The 19,272-nt window shown below is 57.4% G+C and overlaps 1 protein-coding gene across 1 annotated transcript; it reads right to left on the bottom strand.

The window, feature by feature from the left end:
- Positions 1-2,160: 2,160 nt before the first annotated feature.
- On the bottom strand, positions 2,161-11,863 carry TGM5 (transglutaminase 5). Its single transcript, XM_066624758.1, has 13 exons — positions 11,611-11,863; positions 11,372-11,551; positions 10,737-10,988; positions 8,885-9,003; positions 8,239-8,367; positions 7,854-8,031; positions 6,948-7,086; positions 6,528-6,631; positions 6,211-6,450; positions 4,602-4,964; positions 4,355-4,515; positions 4,038-4,171; positions 2,161-2,341 (listed from the first exon to the last, which is right to left on the bottom strand). The coding sequence occupies exons 1-13, from the start codon at positions 11,861-11,863 to the stop codon at positions 2,161-2,163; spliced, it is 2,433 nt and encodes an 810-aa protein (XP_066480855.1).
- Positions 11,864-19,272: the final 7,409 nt, after the last annotated feature.

Raw genomic sequence — 19,272 nt, 5'->3', positions numbered from 1 at the left:
CCGCTCATCTCCCCAGGGCGCACTGCCCAGGTCAGCATGGAGGAGATGCTCAGCTGCAGGGTGTCGCCTGCTCCCATGAGTCCTGGCCTGAAAGTACCAGAGGGCTGGGGGGGGGGCCATCTGCATCAAGGAGAACCAGCTGGGATGGCACAGTGGATTTGCTGGGGCGGGGGGTGAGGAGAAGAGCAACTTGGACCAACAACTGGCTGGCAGAGGCTGAAAGCTGCCCCCTTTGTGTCCTGCAGGCTGCCCCCAGTGTTGACGGTTTGGGCTTGCTCTTTCTTGTCCCCCACCCTGTGGCTGGGTCTGCTGTCAGAGATGCTGCCTGTGTCTGTTCCCTTTTTTCCCTTGTAGCCGAAGCCAAGGGGAATATGGCACAGGCTTCAGGGGCCTCTAGCAGGGGATTGTACAGCCTGATTTTCACTTCTGTTGGATGGAGCCATCTTTTGTGCCTGTACCTGGTGCTCTCGAGTGGTTCAACATGAACCAAAAGGTGGTGGAGAGCCCCCTTCAGAATGAATGCAAGAGTGCCCTGTCTCCCTTGGGTCAGGCTCTAGACTGTGAGCTCCTTAGGCTGGAGCTCTTGATACTGCACTCCCCCCACCACCTTGTGCTTGGTTCAAGGAGAGGCTGGCAGAGGCTCAAGGCCTCCTCCCTTGATTAGAAGCACCCCTCATGTCCTCCCGGCTACCCCGAATGTCGATGGGTTGTGCTTCTCCTTCTTCAGAGCACCAGACCCACAGGTAGTGCAGGATTCATGAATAATGCTCGCAATGCAAAATAAACAGCAATTACGCAATTCCTTTTAAGTGGCTCATCACTAAACCAGTAAACAGGATTCCAGTTAAATGGCTGCATACCTGCAAGATGACCACCTGCTGGCAACTGGAGCAGGCAGCTGTAGAGTGCAGTGGGGGAGGAACTTTATCTGCCCCAATGCCTACCCTGCCCACCTGCAGCAGGGAGCCCCTGGTCAGCCCAGCCTTGCCTTCCACTCTCACCTGGGGACAATCCCTGCTGTGAGCTTCACAGGACTGTGTGCTTTGGGGAAGGGAGTCGGGGATCCTGGAACTCCTTGCCCATGGCTGCTTCGTTGGGGGGGGGTGGCTCAACCTGGGGACTTGAGGGAGGAAGAGTGCGGGCCAGTCACCAGATTTGAGCCTCCACAGTGTTGGAGATCCACATTAGTGATCCGCATCAGTGAACATCACACAAAGTGCTGTCCCCACCCTGCGCTGAAGAGAAGCCCTGTGGGGTCCCCAGGCTCCTTGGTGCTGTTTGGAAGTGGCTGCACAAGGCTGTGCTTCTCCCGGGCTGGGGTGTTGCTGATGGGGCGTGGAAGCAGCCGGCCGGCCCCTGCCTTCCCTGACCATGTGAAGCTGGTGCCAGGTCCTGGCTCCAGAGAGCAAGGGGGAAGCTGCCCACCGGCTGGCTTCCAGGGTCACGCTTGCAGGCCAGGCCGTTGCCACCTTGAAGGCCTTAGAGGGGCAGGCTCCCCCCGTACTCCCTCTAACCTGGGGGTCCTCTGTACAATGGGGCCAAATCTGTACCATGGGTTGTCTTGGATTCCCACCTGAGAGCCCCACCTCAGTGTCTGTTGAGGCCTCTCCCAATTGTGCCCAGGAAGGGAACTGTGAACCACAGACCTTCCCTGAGGCCTCTCCAGGCCCACCTTGGCCCATCCTGGCTTGCTGACCCTGGCTGGGCTCCTGTCCTTGCCTGGAGCAGGCTGGTGCAAACTGCCTTCAGTAGAACACCACAAGCCCCTGGAGACCTCCCATACCTGGCAGGCAGCTGCGCTGGAGCCCTGGTCTGGCTCTTCCTTGTGGGACTCATCTAGGCCGGTGGGGTCAGGCACGGCCCAGGCTGGGAGCTCACAGCTGCAGGGCAGTTTCTTGGTGGCATGGTGTGATGATGGAGGGATTGACACATGTATGGATGTGAATCCAGATTCCACCACTGGCTGCTGCCTATGTTTCAAGTCACCCTTCTGGACTGTAAGTGAGGTCAGGCTAGCCCCCCCCCCCCCCGGGCAGAAATAACCAGTGCTGCAGATGGGAGGGTGAGCACTGCAAAGTTTATTGTCAGGACAGAGGAAGGGGAGCCAAGTGGCCACCACAAGCCTGCTAGGCCATCCTCTGGGGACTGGGTTGTGCTCTGCTAGGCCAGTCTCCTCCACGTGTTGCCTCCTGAAGCAGGGACCACTTCCAGCTGTTTGTGCCCCTTGATGGTTGGGAACTGGCTGCTCTTGAGGCTGATATGAAGCTGTCTCTGGCCACTCTTGTAGGGTGTCAGCTGGAGCTTGAGGCTGTAGTGTTTCTGGGCATCCAGTGTCCCCAACCTGTGGGAGCCAAATGATGATGAACACAAGAGCATAAGGAAAAAACAGCTGCTGGATCAGACCCTAGGATGTCCACCGGGAAAAGCGTCCTGTTTCTCACGGTTGCCCATCGGCTACTTCTGGGAAGCACACATGCAGGAGACAAAGCTAATGCCTCTCTCCCACCATGCCTCCCTCAAACTGGCAATCATAGGCCCACTCGCTGAACCTGGAGAGGGTGCACAGCCATGATGACTCAGTCACTGATGGACACCTGGTCATTCCTGAATTTGTCCCATCCCCTTTTGAAACGCATCTGCCATTTCGCTGCCCATAAGAATAGGCCCTCAGTTTGGCTGTACTTGTCGTAAGAGGCGACTAAACAGCCACTGGGTAGACGGGACTCGTTAGCCTGGGAAGGCAGCTCATCTGAGAGAAGGAAAACTCTGATCCCAAATCTCCACTGCCTTGTGGCTACAGCCAGTTATGGAAAAGGCCTCAGGAGTCAACCTTGAGGCAAAATCTGGAGCTGGAGTCCCTGAAGCAGTTCATGGCTGAACACAGTCACGTTCTGGCAACTCCTGTGATGCCACTGGAACCAACCGTATTGGCTTCTGCCTTTCCACTGGACCATTTCAGTGACATGGAGAGGGGGGATTTGCTGCATGGGAAACAGTCTATCCTCCATATCTACTTTACCCAGGCTTTGCGCACTGGAGAGGACACTCTGTTCCAGAACCACCATTCAGAGTGCGATACCATAGTCTTCTGAGACTGAAGGATGCCAACATGATGGCTGCATTTGGAGAGATCCTTCTGGAGCTCCTCACAATCTATTCTGGTCTTCACTACTCGAAAAAGTTTGGTGTCATCCGCAAACTTGGTCCCCTCGCTGTCTCCAAGTCATTTATGAACATGTTGAAAAGCACTGGTCCCAGGACAGATCCTTGAGGCACACTGCTTTTAAACACTCTCCATTGTGAAAATTGCCCATTGACACCCACTCTTTGCTTCCTGACCCTCAGCCAATTCCCAGCCAGTTCATCTATGTTTTTTGTGATTTCATCTTTGATTAGGCATTCCACCATCTTACCTGGTGGGCCAGAAGCTGGACTAGATGGGCCTTTGGCCTGATCCAGCAGAGCACTTCTTATGTTCTTATGCTAAAAGGGTGGCCTGCATGATATGTGTGTTCTCCGAACACCGCCCTTTCAGCGTCACTACTTCCGCTGAGGTACTGGGAGGAAGACGGAAGGCGGCTTCAGAAGGCAAAGGATGGTATGAGGAAGAAGCAGACCAAGAGGGGTGAGCGGGGGAGGTGCTGCCAAGGCATCAGCTGCTGAGTGACACCTTGGCAGAAGCCGTGTTGCTGAAAGGGGGGCCCACGTGATAACTGGGCTCTCCCACATCTTGAAAATATGATCAGGATGTGTACATTTTCTCTTCTGCCATTTGCAGCTAATGTGTTCTTGAGAAGTGCTTATTTCTGGTCATCACCTGCTTCATGATGTCACTCCCAGCCCTCAGCAGGTGCCACAAATGCTATTCAGCCTGCTGGGTGAGATGAGCTGGACAGCCCTGACATAGAGAGCTGAGTAGATCCAGCCTACCTCCACTGTTGTGACTCCCATGGAGTCCTGCAGCTGCCCACTGTGAAAGAAGAGCCTGGCCCTCACCTTGCCCACCCCTCCTGTTGCAAGTGCCCCACATTACTCACATGATCTGGGCCTGCCCCTTCACCAGCCCGCTGCCTTCCACAGTCAAGACACAGCCACTCACGGGCTGGGAGAGGGGGTTGGCAAAGTCCACTTGAAGGGGGACGGCCTGGTTCACCACCACGGGTGCCAGTACCTGCAGGAAGGGATCAAGAGGTTAGGGGGTCAGGAATGGGCTCTTTCCCTACTTAGGCATTGGGTGAAGGAGTCCTGCCCCTCGTCCAGCCCCCATCTGCTGCCAGCATGCCAAGCTGCAGGGCCTGGGATGAAGAGCAGGTCTCCACTGCTGCTGCCCCCCCACCCTGCGCGAGTGGCGTACATTGATAGCAATGACTGGGCAGGCGATGGTGATTGTCTTCTCTGCCAGTGTCTTCTGCCAAGAGCTCCTCTGCTCCCCCATAGCCGTGACATGGACCTGCTTGTCCTCGCCTAGGTGCTTGCCGTACTGCTCGTAGGAGAGCTTCCAAGGGATGTGCTTCTCTGCAGAGGGAGATGCTCCGGTCAGCAGGACCAAGCCATGCCCAAGCCTGGTCCAGCTCCACTGCAGCAGCCCCCACCAGCCTCACCTTCATTGGGACTGAAAGAGAGGTACAGTGTGTCCTGCCAGAAGGACGGCAGAGGGGTGCCGTTGTGCAGCAGGGACTGGGCGCTCAGGCTCAGCTTCAGCTCCTTGTAGGCAGGCTCCAGGTTCTGCACAAGGAGCGTCAGGTGGACGTCCTGGCCGATTTTGGGACTCTCCACCAGCCGGAGCTGGAGAGTGGTGAGGGCACGGCGGGGGGCTTCCTCATCTCTGCTGCGGCCAGGAGCAGGCTGGCCTGACCGGGATCGGAGTGCTGCAGGCAGGGCCCCAGTGCTGGCCCTCAGGGTGGCGGGCAGTGGCTGCCTCTGGGTGAGGGCCTTCAGGAACACCTGGCGCTCCTCCAGGGAACCTGTGGAGAGAAGCAGCAGCACAAGGCCAGTCAAGCCCAGCAGCATGCAGGGAGTTGGTGTGTTCCTCTGCCAGCCTGCTATCTGAACGCAGAAAAACACCCACTTGCTGTCTAGCAAATGCAGGGACGAAGAACGTCTTGGGCACTGCAAAGGACAGTGGGCTGGGAACACGGGGATGGTGTCTCAGGAACCGATCTCTGCCATCTCTTTGCCATCCTGCTGCTTGCAAACTTCACCTGCGTGGGGGGTGGGGACCTGTGTGGGTCCCCAGCTCCATCTGCCAGGTGTGACTGGCTACTGCTTCCATTTGATGAAACCTTTCCTCTGTGCGCTCCAGTGAAGCTCAGGCAGTTTCCATCCACCTGCGTGCACTTTCAACTACCCCCCCCCATTGTTTAATTCCTTTTTTGTTTCGACTTCTAATAAACTAGTCCCATTTTGACCCTTTGTCTGGGCAGTGGCATGCTAACCACTAGGAGCTACTCCCCTTGCTCAGCCTACCTTCTCCCCAAGGGTCTCCATCACTGACAAGCTCAGGGAAACCAGCACAGGAGAAACAGCTGTCTGGCAGCTCCCACTCTGCCAAAAGCCCCTCTGGCTATTTAATACGGGGCTTGCCAGGTCTGGGGGGAGGGCTGGGGCAAAGGCCTACACTTGACTCCCCCAGGTGGCACATTTGGCACTCCCTCTGACACAGACACTAACTGCTCAGGACTCAGTTTGGCCAGATGGATCCTCTGCCAGTGCCCCAGCTGGCGCACCCCAGCGCCATGTCGAGTGTGTGCAGGCTGAGGCCAGATCAGCAGGTGTCTTGGAGTGGCCTTCCCCAGGGGATGCTGCCCTAAAGCCCTGCACCAGGCAGACGGAACATCCTGGGGCGCTTCTCAGGCCAGCTTCTCTATGAGGTGTGGTGAGGAACCAGCCCCATCTGCAGCAGCCTGGCTTCTGCTTTCCATCTTGGAGAGATGCAGCAAGGAAAGATAAAGGCACACCCAGGTGCGGGGAGGGGGGACAAAGAGCACTGCAGGACCAGGGTGCAAGAGCCTGAGGCTAACTGGAAGGCAAGAAGGTGCCCAGCAGGGCACTCAGCTGGCACTGGGACAGGAAGGCAAAGGCCCAAAGCCCAGCAGCTTGCAAGTTCCTGGCTCCTTCCCTGGCCACAGGCGTATCCTGGAGGGCATCCCTCAGATCTGCTGGCTGGCCATTCTGGCACATTAGGATGTGGATGCCTGGATGGTGCCACACCTTCTGTGTGCTTATAGGCACTGGTGATGTCCTCTCGCTCATTGCTGCCGACGCACTTGGTGCTGATGTGGTTCCCGACAGCACTTGCTTCCCAGTGCAGCTTCTCCTTCCTCGTGCCATACAGCAGCCAGGCCACGCGGTCAGCATTCACCATGGAGAACACGAAAGGAGCATCGTAGAGGAGGCGGACCTCTCCTTCTCGGATTGCTCTGACAGGGGCCGGGCCGCAGCAGTACAGCCCTGCCAGAGGGGAGAGAGATGTGCAAGTGCCCTCGCCAGGCCCAGCAGCCACCCGGGGGGCAGAGCCCAGCACTTACCGCCACTGCGCTCCTGGGGTGTCGCGTCCAGGACCTGCCAGCCGTCATAGCCTGGAGGGAGGTCTTGCCGTGCCATCCAGCACTCATTCCATACGTGGAAGTTCCTGCACCAGGAACAAACCGGGGGGGGGAGGGGAGGGAGAGAAACTGTCTCCTTAGCAAAAGACTAGCCCCCCCCCCCCCGGGAAGGAACAGAGAGCCCTGGCTTGGAGCTGCAGGTCCTCGGCCACAACTGGGAGGGGGAAGAGTCACAGACTGGGGGGGGGGAAACAATTTCAGCACCTCCCATGCATGCCGTAGGTCCGACAGAAGGGTACAGAGGGGCTGGGCATGGAAGAGTTGCTGCCAGGGTGGCCTGGCTGGGCCTGCAGCGAGGAGCAAGATCCTTGGTGGCTCCCTGTGGGGAGGAGTCCCCCTTACCAGATGCTGTCCCTGCTCTCCGTGGGCAGGAGCTGCCCTGTCTGGTCATAGAAGACGTCGATGATCAGGTTTCCGTCTTTCTCGTGCCCAGAGTCAAAGTTTGTCACTACACGGGAGGGGATCCCAAGACACCGCATCACTGGCAAGGGGACAGGGTGAGGGTGTCAGGCTGGGGGCAGGAACCAACCCTGCAGGCAAGGAAGCAGGCACTGCCACTTGCGGGAGGCTCCGTTGCAGCTTCTGTGCCAGGCTTCAGCACCCGCCCCCACCCCACCCGCCTCTGATCACGTTATGATGAGAGAGAAGCTGGAGCTGGAGCGGTGGAACTGAGGCTCTCTCACTGGGCAAAAGTCACTGAAGAGACCTGCCTTCATTCCGGCATGCCCTTGCAGGACGCCAGAGCACAAGCGCAGGCTCCCTGCTGGGTCAACGGACAAGCAAGAGAAGGGGGCTTTCACAGAGCTGCCCACCCTGCCGGGCCCGCAAGCTGCACTTCCTTGGCTGATCTCTGACTGTTGGGCGCCCTCCGTTGTGCTGGGATCTCTGCACAAACACTGACTATACCATGGAATTCCACCGCCAGAAGGGTTCCCGGGGCCATCAAGACCAACCCCACCCCCGTCCCAGGCTCCCTGCCAGTTTGAAGCCTCCTGTAAGTGCTAAGCAGAGCAAGGCCTTCTCTGCTCCACTGCTCAGCTTCCCCTTTTGTCTCTGTCACTTTTCTCTTCAAATCACTCAAAGCTCCCCTCAGTCTGACTGACATGCTTGGGAAGGTGCCAAGTGAGTCAGCAGTGAGACTCCGGCCCTGCCTCACCTCACCCTGCACCAGCGCTGCTTGCAGAGGCAGCCCAAAGAGGCGGGCGGGAGTGCAGAGCCCCACTCTGTCTGGGACTGCCCCACCCTCACCTGTGCACAGCACACCAGCAAAGACCCAGCACTGCCCGTAGCGGACTGGGCGGCCTCCAGAGTGGTCCCACTGCCTCAGGATGGCCACGCTGCTGTTCCACTCAGTCGGCCGCACACCTCCAGAGTAGTCCTCACTCCAGTTTCCCAGGAGGACTCCATCATCATCGTTGCTGTTGATCTGGAGGGAACCAGAGGGGAGACCACTGGCTGCACCCACTCAGCAAAGCAGGAGGCCCAGATACCCCCCAACTGGCACTCGAAGAGGCTGAGGTGCCCAGAGGGCCCCATCTCACAGCTGCCAGGCCTGGCTCCCCAGCCCCTTTGGAGCTCACTGGGCTTCTTCTGCAGGCTCGCCAGGCTCCAGGTCTCAGCAGTGAGCACTCACCATGGCGCTCAGCACCCGGCTGACATAGACGGCACTGCCGCGCAGGGAGGCGTCCCTGGCTGGGTCTTCCAGGAAATTCAGGCTTCTGTCCAGAAGCTTCAAGCAAATGTCCACCATCTCCTCCTCAAACTGCAGAGACAAGGGGGAGAAGCCACTCGGCTGCTGCCAGGCCACCTCTGCCTGCGCAGAACTGGGGGCTTGCCTGTGCCCAACCTCTGTCCAGGCAGGAGCTGGTCCCCCACAGCCGCCCCAGATGGACAGACACTGGAAGGCGAGACTGGAGGAAAGCTACAGGAGCACGGGGAAGCGGCATCTTGGGGCAGCCGCAGGCTGGAGAGAGAGGGGGGCAGGCCAGGGTCACACACGCCTCTGCCAGCTCTGCAGTGCCCAACAGCCAGGAGGACTGAACAGAACCCCATGCGGCAGGTGCCTTGGCTTGTGGGCATCCTTTTGCAGCACTCCCTAGTTGGCCACAGCTGGACCCAGGGCACTGCCTTCAGTCTGGAGCCGGTGGCATGTTGGGGGAGGGGAAAACACTGCTGCCCCCTCAGGGCACAGAAACGGCAGACCTGCTCAGTCCTGGGCAGCTGCATCCCTGCAGAAACAGCCATCTCCCAGTAGTGTGCCAGGGCTCTGGAAAACCTACCTGTCCATAGTTCCAGGGGGACGGATGGATCCAGTTCTTGTTCCCCTGGTAGATAAGGCCCTCTTCATTCAGGACGTATTCCTGCCTCTCTGCCTCAGACTCCAGGTAGACATCGTCATCTGAGGGAGGAGAGAGAGGGTTGCCCACCTGCCTGCCCAGAGCAGCCGCACCCTCTCCAGGCCCCCCCTTTCAGAGAAGCCAAGGCTGTCTGGCTGTTGGAGCTCCACTGCATCTGGCCACTTCTGGGGACTTGCAGGCCTCACTCCACATCATGAACAACCAAGTGGCTGTTGGAATGCACACCCTGGCACTGTGTAGGGTAGCCACCAGGTGTGTGGACCTTCCTCACACACCCCATGCCCTATAAGTGCTGCTGCTGCTCTGGCCTTGTCTGAGGGGCAAGACTTAACTCCCCCCTTTGGCTTCGTGAACAACTGAAGGACCCATAGGGCTGCAGTGGCTTACCTGGAGGTAAGGGGAAGAGTTTCCCCTTACCTTTGGCTGAGCCACTGTGGAGCCCTATCTCATGGTGGATACAGTGCAAGTGTCCTGGCTTGCCTGTGCTAGTGCAAGATAGGATTGCACCCTTAATGTAGTAAGTATTTCAATACGGTTATAGAAATAATTGATTTTTATCCTGCTCCAAGAAGATCAAGATAGTGAATTAGCTTCTCCAATAATATTTATTTATTTATTTATTTATTCATTCATTCATTCATTTATTCATTTATTTGAAAATTATAACCTGCCTTTCCCTTGCCGAGGCAAATGCCCAAGTCAGCCTTTAGGTTAGGGGTGTCAAACATAAGGCCCAGGGGCTGGATGCGGCCCACATAAGCTTTTTATCCGGCCCTCAGGCCTCAGCTGCTGAGCAGTGCTGAGGTGTTACTGCTGTAAGGACAGCCCACATGAAAATTGGACTCTCCCATATCTTGAAATTTGATCAAGATTTGTGTATTTTCTCTTCTGCAGCTAAAGTGTTCCTAAGTGAAAAGTGCTTATTTTTGGTTATAACCTGTCTAATGACATCATTTCCTGCCTAATGACATCACTCCCAGCCCTCAGCAGGCACCATGAATGCTGTTCAGCCCTTGGTTTGAAATGAGTTTGACACCCCTGCTTTAGGTAAAAGAACACTAATTTTGTTGATGAAGGAAGTCATGTAAAAATGGGCAAGATAATATACTTCCCTACTAACTTGACCTAGCAGGTGCACATGGGATCTAAAAATATTTTTGTTTCCAAGCTAACTTGGGTTTTAGCTTTTCTGATCTATGGAAATCGCTGTTGGGTTCTGACCTGTCTGTACTGGATCACAAGAGATCTTGGGGTATTGGTTGCCAGCTTAATGAAAGTCTCGACTTAATGAAAGTCTCGAACCTGTGCCCAGCGCTGATTCTTAGGAATCTGCAGCAAAACCGAGCAAGACCAAGTGCAGGGGCTCGTGGGGGGAGGTCCCCTGCATGAAGCCACTGGGCCATTTCAGCAAAATACAAGTGGACTAGGGAGAGGCAACATCAGGGACCCTCAGTGATGCCTGGAGGGGCCCAGATAAGGCAAAGCTCTTCTCTGACCATTATTCTCCCTACATTGTGCATGGTGGGGCAGAGAGGGGGTGGCATGGAAACACGGAGGCTGGAAGTCCTGGAGCTTTTCCAGGGTCTCCTCCAGGCAGTCCACAGCAGAGGGGAGCTCTGAAGGGGCCATGCCCAGGCCATGTCTCCCCAACTGCAATCACCACAACAGCCCTGGTCCACCCCAGGAGGGGCGCCTCCTGCATCTGCTATCAGGGGCTATCAGTCTCCATGGCTGGGTGCAGACAGACAGACAGACAGACAGACAGGGCTTGTACCTGGGCACCAGGGGTTGAAGAGCAGGATGAACTCGCCCAAGTGGTAGAAGGAGGTCTCGCCGCAGCCAGAATCAAGACGGATCTTCAGCTGGTACTGCCCAATGGGGGCCGTGGCCGGGACTAGCACGGCCAGGTCCACCGACTGGGCTCCCCTGGAGATGTAGGCAGCTCTCCAGACGTGCCGTGAGCTGGGCTGGCCCAGACCCACCAGGAACACGGCCCGTGTGCCAGACTGCAGCTCCGGGACTGGTCCTGGGAAGGACATTGGGGGTGTGGGCGTGTGGACCAGGAGGTGTGCCAAAGGCAGGGTCACGGAGGAGCTGGGGAGGGTGCCCATCAGTATGCCCAGGGAGCTGCCCCTCTGTCGTGGCAGCAGCGGCTCTCTGAATCAGAGGAGGGCATTTCCCCAGCCCACCCCACCCAAGAGTGCTGCAGCAGCCATCCAAGCACTCCCCAAGATTCCCCAGGGAAAGTCTTTTCCAGCAGGCTGCTAGGGACTGAATCCAGCCCTGAGGGACCTGCACGAGGGACCCTGAAGGCGCTGGGGCAAGGGTGGTCCTCCACGTGTGAGGCCAGGGAGGCTGGCACTGGTGGGGGCACACTGTTCACTCCACCCCCACCGCTGCTCTCCTCACCAGTCTCCGCAATCAGCTGCAGGGTGTCTACCCCGGGCTGGCAGCCCCTGGAGCGGAAGTGCAGGCTGATGGCAAAGGGCTGCCCCCGGCGCACCATCAGTCGCTGGCTGCCCATCTCCGCTGTCCGGTGCTGCAGGTTGTTTTTGAAGCTCTGCCAGTCAATGGACTCCAGCTGCAGTCCTGGGGGGGGGGAGGCACGGGAGGGGAAGGTGAGGGTGGCCTTCCTTGGCTGCCCTCACCTCGACCCTGAGCCCAGTGCTCCCTCTGCCCTGGGGCAGAACCCGGGCCCTCGCTCCCCACCAGAGCGCCCTCCTGGGCTGTCCTCCTGCCCACCCAGACAGCAACCAGGGCCAAGACCCACCTCTGGCCATGGTCCTCCGGCTTCAGCCTCCTCTCGGGAATGTCTCCCTGCAGGCTGTGCCTCATCCCTCTCCAGGGGCAGGAGCCGGAGAGGCGGAGGTGTGGCAGCTGCAGAAGCACCGGCGGCGGCATGACCGATTCACCTTCCTGCTCAGTCACCAACTTTCCTAGCAGGGCAACTGGCTCCTGGGAGGGGCTGCAGCAGCCCCAGGAGGGTGTTGGGCATGGGCGGGACTGGCACTTGCTGACAGCCAGAGGTGCAGAACTTGTCCTGCAGGCAGCCTGTCCAACAGTGGGGCAGGCCAGGCAGCAGGGAGCTGGGCGAGGCTCAGGGGTGCCAGGGGGCAGGGCTAGATGAAGTATGTCCACTTCCTGAAAAGAAAATATTTCTTTGCACAGACCTGCTATGACTTGTAACCCACAATGAACTTTTCCTCCAGAAATTTGTCCAATCCCCTCTTAAAGCTATCTAGGCAAGATGCCATCACCACTTCCTGTGGCAAGGAGTTCCACAGACTAACTACACGCTGGGTAAAGAAATATTTTCTTCTGTCTATCCTAACGACAGCCATGAGGGTACGCACCTGCTCCTGCATGGGCTGATCAGGTGTGACTCCCCTGGCTTTGACCTCAGACCCCCCCCCCCCCGAGGGCATTGCTGCCCCTGAGTTGCACTCAGAACTCACTCCTGCAGAACAGGCCTAGCATTCTCTTCCCTCCCTCCTTCTGCTTCTTCACTGTACCTGGCAAGAAGGCAAGGAAGTGCAGGCCAGGGAGCCCCAGCAGCCCCTTCCCATGACCCAGCCTGAGTACAGATGCCCCCAAGGAGCAGGCTGGCTCCCCGCCACAGGAAGAGGAAGTGGCTGCCCAGAAGCCCCAGAGCCATGTTGAACAACCTGCCAAGCCTCCTGCCCCTCCCCCCCATGAGCACCCTCTGCCTCCTTTCCTCTCCTCCTGACCCCCAGCTAGGCTGCTGCTGCCCTCCTCTGGCTTGGAGCACGTGGGAGAAGCAGCTGCACAGAAGAGGCTGGAGATGACAAGCCGCTCCCACCTGCATGCCAGCTCAGCACCCCGGTGTGGCTGAACACAAGTCTCCTGTGGCTCCTGGCTCCCCTCTTGCCAGCCCAGACTGCCTGAGTTGGGGATTAGGAGCCCCTCCTTTCTGCAGGGGGAGTGGGCGCTCCTTATCTCCTGGGGGCCATGCGATGTCCTGCCCTCCCCAAGGCCCTGCTGGGCCTCCAACAATTGCCTGCAGGAGTGCCCCTTGCAGGGGGGGGGGCAATTGCCCCTTGAGGCCCAGCAAGTCCCTCTTGCCAACCAGCCACTCTTCCTGACCAAGGTCCTGCCTCTCCGTCTTGCAGAACTGTGCAGTGAGGCCCTTGGAGGTTTCCTGGGCGAATTTGCTGGTCCTACCAGGCAATTCCTCCTGTCAACCCTTTGAGAGTGACATGGCTGCTTGCTCGGACTTCCTCTTGTCTTATTTATATTTATAGCTTCCTTTTATGCAGGAATGCTCAAGGCAGCTTGCAAAGACATAATTTACAATCACCTCATTAGTGCATTCATGACAGCAAACATTTAGCGAACACATAAGTTGCAGCAGATGCAAAGTGAATAACTTTGGTCATCTAAATCAGTTCAACACCTTTGCTGGAACAGCCACCAAGGAGACCACAGAAGGGCATTGAGGGAGCCTGGCTGATGGATCGGCCCAGCGAACTGCTTGGCCCAGCCTCCTGCTTCCCACAGCGGTCCAGCAGCAGCCCCAATGCGAAGCCCACCCGCTGCAGAACGGCAGGCTCCAGCCAGTGGGACTTGGGCAGAACGGGCCCTGAATGCGGAGGTAGCACAGAGCCACTCAGTGGGCACAGATGGACGTGTCCTCCCCAGGCCTGTCCATTCCCCTCCATAAGCATCACGTCGGCTGTGATCACCACATGCCGGGACAGCCAATTCCATGCACGAACAAGGCACTGTGAGTAACCCTATCCTCTGCCGCAAATCTCCCGCCACTTGACTCTAGTGTTGGGAGAGACCAGTTTCTCTCCCTTGTTGGGTGTTCCACAACCAGCAGGCAAGTCAGCCCTGGTGCCACCCACCATCCTTCATGCGATGGGAGGGGGACAGTCAGCAAGGCCCCAAGCAGTTCATGTGGCAGCAGCCCTGGAGCAGTCCCGGCCTATGGCTGTTGAGAGCCCCTGAGGGGAGGCACCCCTCTGACCTGGGCCGAGGAGCAAACTGGCAAGCAGGTCTCAGGCAAACTCTGGGGCGACATGCCCGGAATGCCTCTCCTCAGGCAGCGTTGCTGGCCTGCAGAATTCAGAGTTGATGGAAACTCAGGCCCCCTTCAATGGCAGCCTCAAGGGCAGCAGGGCATTGCCAACCACTCTCAGGCAGACACAAGGAGTGCGTGGGTGACTATGGGAACCAGTAGCATAGCTAAGGGGGTGCACGGAGCAGCAGTTGTACTGGGCATCAAGCTTTAGGAGGGCAACAAGCTGAGCTTGACACCAGTGACCAAAATTGTGAAAATCTTGATATGCATCAATAATACCATCATGTTATATATCATTGGAAAGGTAATTTAATGCAGAATGCAATGAAACAAACCTCTTTGGAATATCTGTATTCTATCAAAAGTTTAACCAGAAAATGAAAACACAACAGCCTTATGGAATAAAAAGTGGATTTTCTTAAAACAGGGGGAGAATAACCATCCCTCTTCCTCCCAGCACAGTGTCTCAAACCAATTGGGACACACTTTTTATTTATTTACTTACTTAAATTTGATTTTGTCTTGGAGTGGGGGGCTACAAATCTTCTTTGACCCCAGGTACCAGATAGATGCCTTAGCTATGCCACTGGCTGGGAGAGCAACTGGGTGGTGAGCTGCTGGGGGGAGGCAGGTTTCTCTCCAATTTTCACTTTTTAAAAAGCCTGGTGTGAACCAAGGAAGAACTCAGCTGGTGCAGCCTCCAGCCAAGGGCTGAAAACCTCTCTAGGCCACCTGTGGGCATCTAAGACCAGTGTCAGGTCAAACCAGTGTGCCCCAAGGAGTAGTCCTGGGATGAGAGCTTTTCAGATTGTTCATCAATGACCTGGAATTGGGGGTAAACAGCGAGGTGGCCAAATTTATGGATGACACTTTTCTGAAGACCAGAAGGGATTGTGAAGGATCTCTCCAAACTGGGAGAATGGGCAGCAAAATGGCAGATGCGTTTCAATGTAGGCACGTGTAAAGTGAAGCTCATTGGGGCAAAGAATCAAAGCTTCACATATACAGGCTGAGACTCTGTATCCAGGAGGGTTCCCTTTCCAGTACCCAAGTGGATACCAAAAACTGAGTTAAAGGAAATCCATTTTAAAAACAATGTCCCTTTGCTCATTTAAAAACAGCTCCCTGATTTAAAAACAGCCTTGCTGACCATTGTAATGCATGACAGAAGCATCAGGCAGACCCTCAGGCAGAATCAGTCATTCTTTCACATGCTCAGGGGAAAGGGAGGGATCACTTGCCTGGGAGTGAAGCTGTACTAAGTGCCTGGAGCTTAGAATGATTGATGGATTGTCTCTCAGCTGCCCTCTCCCACACTAAGGAGGATATTGTTAAATGACCTTTTCCCTTTAATTTAAAGGCCCTTCTTATCATGTTGAGATAAAATGCAGGTGAAAAATCTGTGGATAATTTGGTTATACCTGTATGCTGATGGGTTTGGAGCCGTCTGTGATGGATCTAGAGAGAGAGAGAGAGAGAGATCTGAGGGTATTGGCGGACAGTTCAATGAAAGTGTCACACCCTGTGTGCAGTGCGGTGAAGAAGGCCAATTCCATGCTCAGGATAACTAAGACTGGGAATGAGAATAAGGCAGCCAATATAATAATGCTGTTGTACAAATCAATGGTGAGGCCACAACTGCATTAAGTTCTGGTCACCACTTCTCAGAAAGGACCCAGTGGAACTGGAAAGGTGCAGAAAAGAGTGGGAGGCTGTTTCAGGCTCACACAGGGCTGCTTTGGGAAAAGAAGCAGAACTCTCCGTTTTTTAGAATGAAATTGTCTAGAACTGGGGCAAGGCTGCTGGGCCAGCTGGAAACCCTAAGAGTTCCTTCCAAGGCAGAGATCAGGAAAAACTGAGCCAGAAGGTGCAATGCGAGTTTCCAAAAGAAGGCGAGTGCCAACTGCTGTCAGAAAGGAGGCCAAGTCAGTCGGCACCAACTCCTGCTCCCCGCCCTCCCTCGCTGGCTGCTGCAGCTCTCTGTTGCGCTGGAAAGCTGGCGGTTTTGTATCTGCTTTGCTTTTACTTGGCTGACCTTGGATGGCAGGTTTGGGGTCTGTGGCTGTTTGGATTACTGCAATGTGCCCCCCAAGGAGACCAGCCCAAAACCTCGGTGCCTGCCATGGGGCTGGGGTGGTCTGGGCTGAACCACCACCCAGTGGACCGTCAGCAGCATGCGGGGCCCCCTCTCCCGAGGCCAGCGCCGCTGCCACCTCCCTCCAAGGAGCGGCCGGACTGGAGCCGGGCTTTCGCAGAGGGGCGCTCTCCCCGCCCGCTGAAGCTGCCTGCGGCCAGGCCCCAGGCCCGCGAACAACCGGAGGCGCTGCTGGGCGAGCCGCGGCCGGGGCCGCTCCCCAGGCAGGAGCGCGGCTGCAGCCCCGGCCGGCGGGCCTCGCAGGGCGCAGGGACAGCAGGCAGCTCGCTCCGGCCGCCGGAGCGCGCCTCGTGCCTGCCGCGCCGCCTGGAGGCGGGATTGGGGGCCGACGCCGAGCGGCGCGAGGAGCTCCTTGTGGCGCCCGCACCGGCGAGCCAGGCCCGGCCCAGCCTGCCTGCCTGCGACGTGCTGCTCCCTCCTGCCCAGGAGAGGAGGGACATCTTCACCCGGCAGCCCCGCCTGAGCTGGTGGGACGCGGAGCAGCTGGAGCAGCAGGGCCCAGCCAGCCTGCTTTCCGCGGGCTCACAGCGAGTGATGGCTCCACCCGACTGCCCCTCCAGCGTGAGCCAGAGGAGCCCCCGGTTGCTTTTGCTGGCTGAGTCTGCAGCAGGCGGAGGAGGAAACGCACTGCTGGGGAGAGATGAGCGAAGGAGACCCCCAGCTCCAGAGGGAGTCTTTCACCTCTGACTCTCCTGCTGCTTCCCCATCAGGCAAGCAGGTCTTCAACCAAAACATGCCTGGGCTGGAGGGCTCTGTTGTCACGTGCGCTGCATGGGCCAGCGCAACACGCACATCCTGGCACACCAGTCAGTTCTGTGGTGGCTTTTAGGCCTCCCCCAAGGAGCTGCTAAACAAGCCCGCCCACAAAGACAGCCCACCCGTGCTGTGCCCCTCGCTTCCTCTCTTGCCGCCATTTCCTCTCCTTGTCCCCACGTAACCCCCACCTCCTTCAATCAGCACAGGTCTCCTGGCCATTGTGATGCTTCAGGACCCAGGAATGCGGCTCTCAGTCCCAGCCTGCCTTTAGGCCCAGCAGTGTTGACTGATGACTCCTGTGGTTCAGTCCTGGGAGCAGCTCCCCCCCCCCGTCAGGCTGGCCTGGCCTTTCCTGTCCAGCCACAGGCCCTCTTGCTCAGTGGAGCACCAACGCTCTGGTGGCTCTCCGGCCAGAGGACAGCCGGCTGCCCATCTGGCGCACTGTTGGGGGCAGCGTCTTGCTCGCTCGCCAGCAGCCACGTGTGTGGAGGGGCTCCCCCTTCTGCATCTCCCCCAGGAGCAGCTGCAGGCCCCTTGAATCGCTCAAGCCCTATTTGCCTGCTGACTGCAGTGATGTCTGGGCAGGGCCCTCCAATTCCCCTTGGCATTCTGGAGAAAGGGGAAGTCTCTCCCCTGGCAGTGCCTTGGAAGCAGCAGCCACTGCCAAGCAGTGGAGCTGAGGGCCCCCTGAGTGTGCCTGGTCACCCGCCAGCTGCCCACCCCTCCCTACCCTTGGCTGGGGGGGACTTCCATAGGAAAAGCTTCTTCTGCTGAGAGCTCTGCTTCCTAGAAACCCCAGAGCCCCTTTTCCAACAGCCAACAGTCAAGAATACTGAAAAACAGTGTTGGTAACGAGGAAGGAAGCAGCCTCTGATCAGCACCAACAACTCCACTGCGGCCAGCCTGAGCTCCGTAACATAAAGAAGCAGCAGGAAGGAGCAGTTGGGTTTTCAGTTGCTGCTGGAACCCTGAGGGAGGCCTGTCTTGCTTTGAGGGGGAGGGAATCCATTGTGGAGAAAGGCCGCTCCCAAACAGAGAGGTGAGAGATTCAGGGCAGACAGAAGCTCAGGATTTGTCTGTGGAATTCATTGCCATAAGATGGGTGACGGCTGTCAGCTTGAATGGCTTTAAGGAGGGACTGGACTGATTCCTGGAGATCTGTCCCTGGGTCCATCACCAATCAGGACGGCTCTGTGCCGCGTCCAGGTTCCTCCAAGAAGTGTGTTGCATGTGGTTCCGGTGCAGCAGTCGGGGGGGGGCAACTGGTGGGGGGAGTGGCATTCTGCGGTCCTGGCCCTGGGCGGCATGAGCCAGGATTGCCAGTGCAGTGGGGCGCCTTTTCCCTTAGCAGTTGCAGGGAAGCCGTGGTGGGACAGAGGGGGGCCATCCTCTCCTGCTTGTGGGTTTCCAGCAGCAGCTGGTGGACCACTGTGGGAGATGGGATGTTGAAGCGAATGGCCCCCTCCCCAGCCTGGTCTATCAGGGCTTTCGTCTGTTCTCATGCAGGATCCAGAAGCTTCTTGAGGTGGCAAAATGACAAACTGGGAAAGGGGGAGGCTTCCTGGGAAGCCGGGTGCACTGAGAAGCTCCTGCGAGAAACCTTTGGAAAGAGGCTGAACGCTGGTTCAGCGAGGAGGGGATTTGGGCCTCGCAGAATGTGTGCCCTCCTGCCTGAAGGGATGCTGCCCACTCGAGGCTCTTGGCCTATCAGTGCTTGCTTCCTGCTAACGTGTCTCTTGCCTTCATGTGCTCCAGAGCAGGATTCTGGCACCTGCTGGGGTCCTCCTCGGCAGGTGATCCTCAGAGTCATGGCCAGCCCGGCCGGGAAGTGACAGGAAGGTGGGAGAAGCAGCAGACTCAGAGCAACCCTCCCTCACCTTCCTCCAGCTGACTGTGGAGACGGGGACTTGGATCCGCTCACACTTGCTAAGCACACACGGGAAGTGGACCCCCCCACCCTGCACTAAAGCTTCAAACGACAGCAGCGCTTGCCACCCTGTCCCCTCACTCCATATTATGTGGCCAGCGTTTAAAGGGACACATCTGCTTTCCACTGCATGAGACACTGAGCGTGGCAGGGGGTGAAGTGTGGCTTTTAATGTGGTCATGTTCAGCGTCCTCCTGCTCCCACCTTCTCAGGGCCTGTCTGCAGCACACTGTGCTTTCCCTCTTGCCATGGTCAATTCCTGGGACGACAGACTGGCACAAGCTGGAGCAGTTCTGATCACCCCAAGCCACTGCTGCTGCGTGAGTGCATGTGAGTGCTGTTCCACCCCTCCTGTAGTGTGAGCCTTTCTTTCAGTGGCTGCAGAGGCCTTCTTGCCTGGGCACCGCTGATGGCTGGAAACATGCTGT

Source organism: Tiliqua scincoides, chromosome 4, assembly GCF_035046505.1.
Source record: "Tiliqua scincoides isolate rTilSci1 chromosome 4, rTilSci1.hap2, whole genome shotgun sequence".
In the NCBI taxonomy this organism is placed as follows: Eukaryota; Metazoa; Chordata; class Lepidosauria; order Squamata; family Scincidae; genus Tiliqua; species Tiliqua scincoides.
The sequence above is the reverse complement of the archived record's forward strand: the minus strand, read 5'-3'. Positions and strand labels throughout refer to the sequence as shown.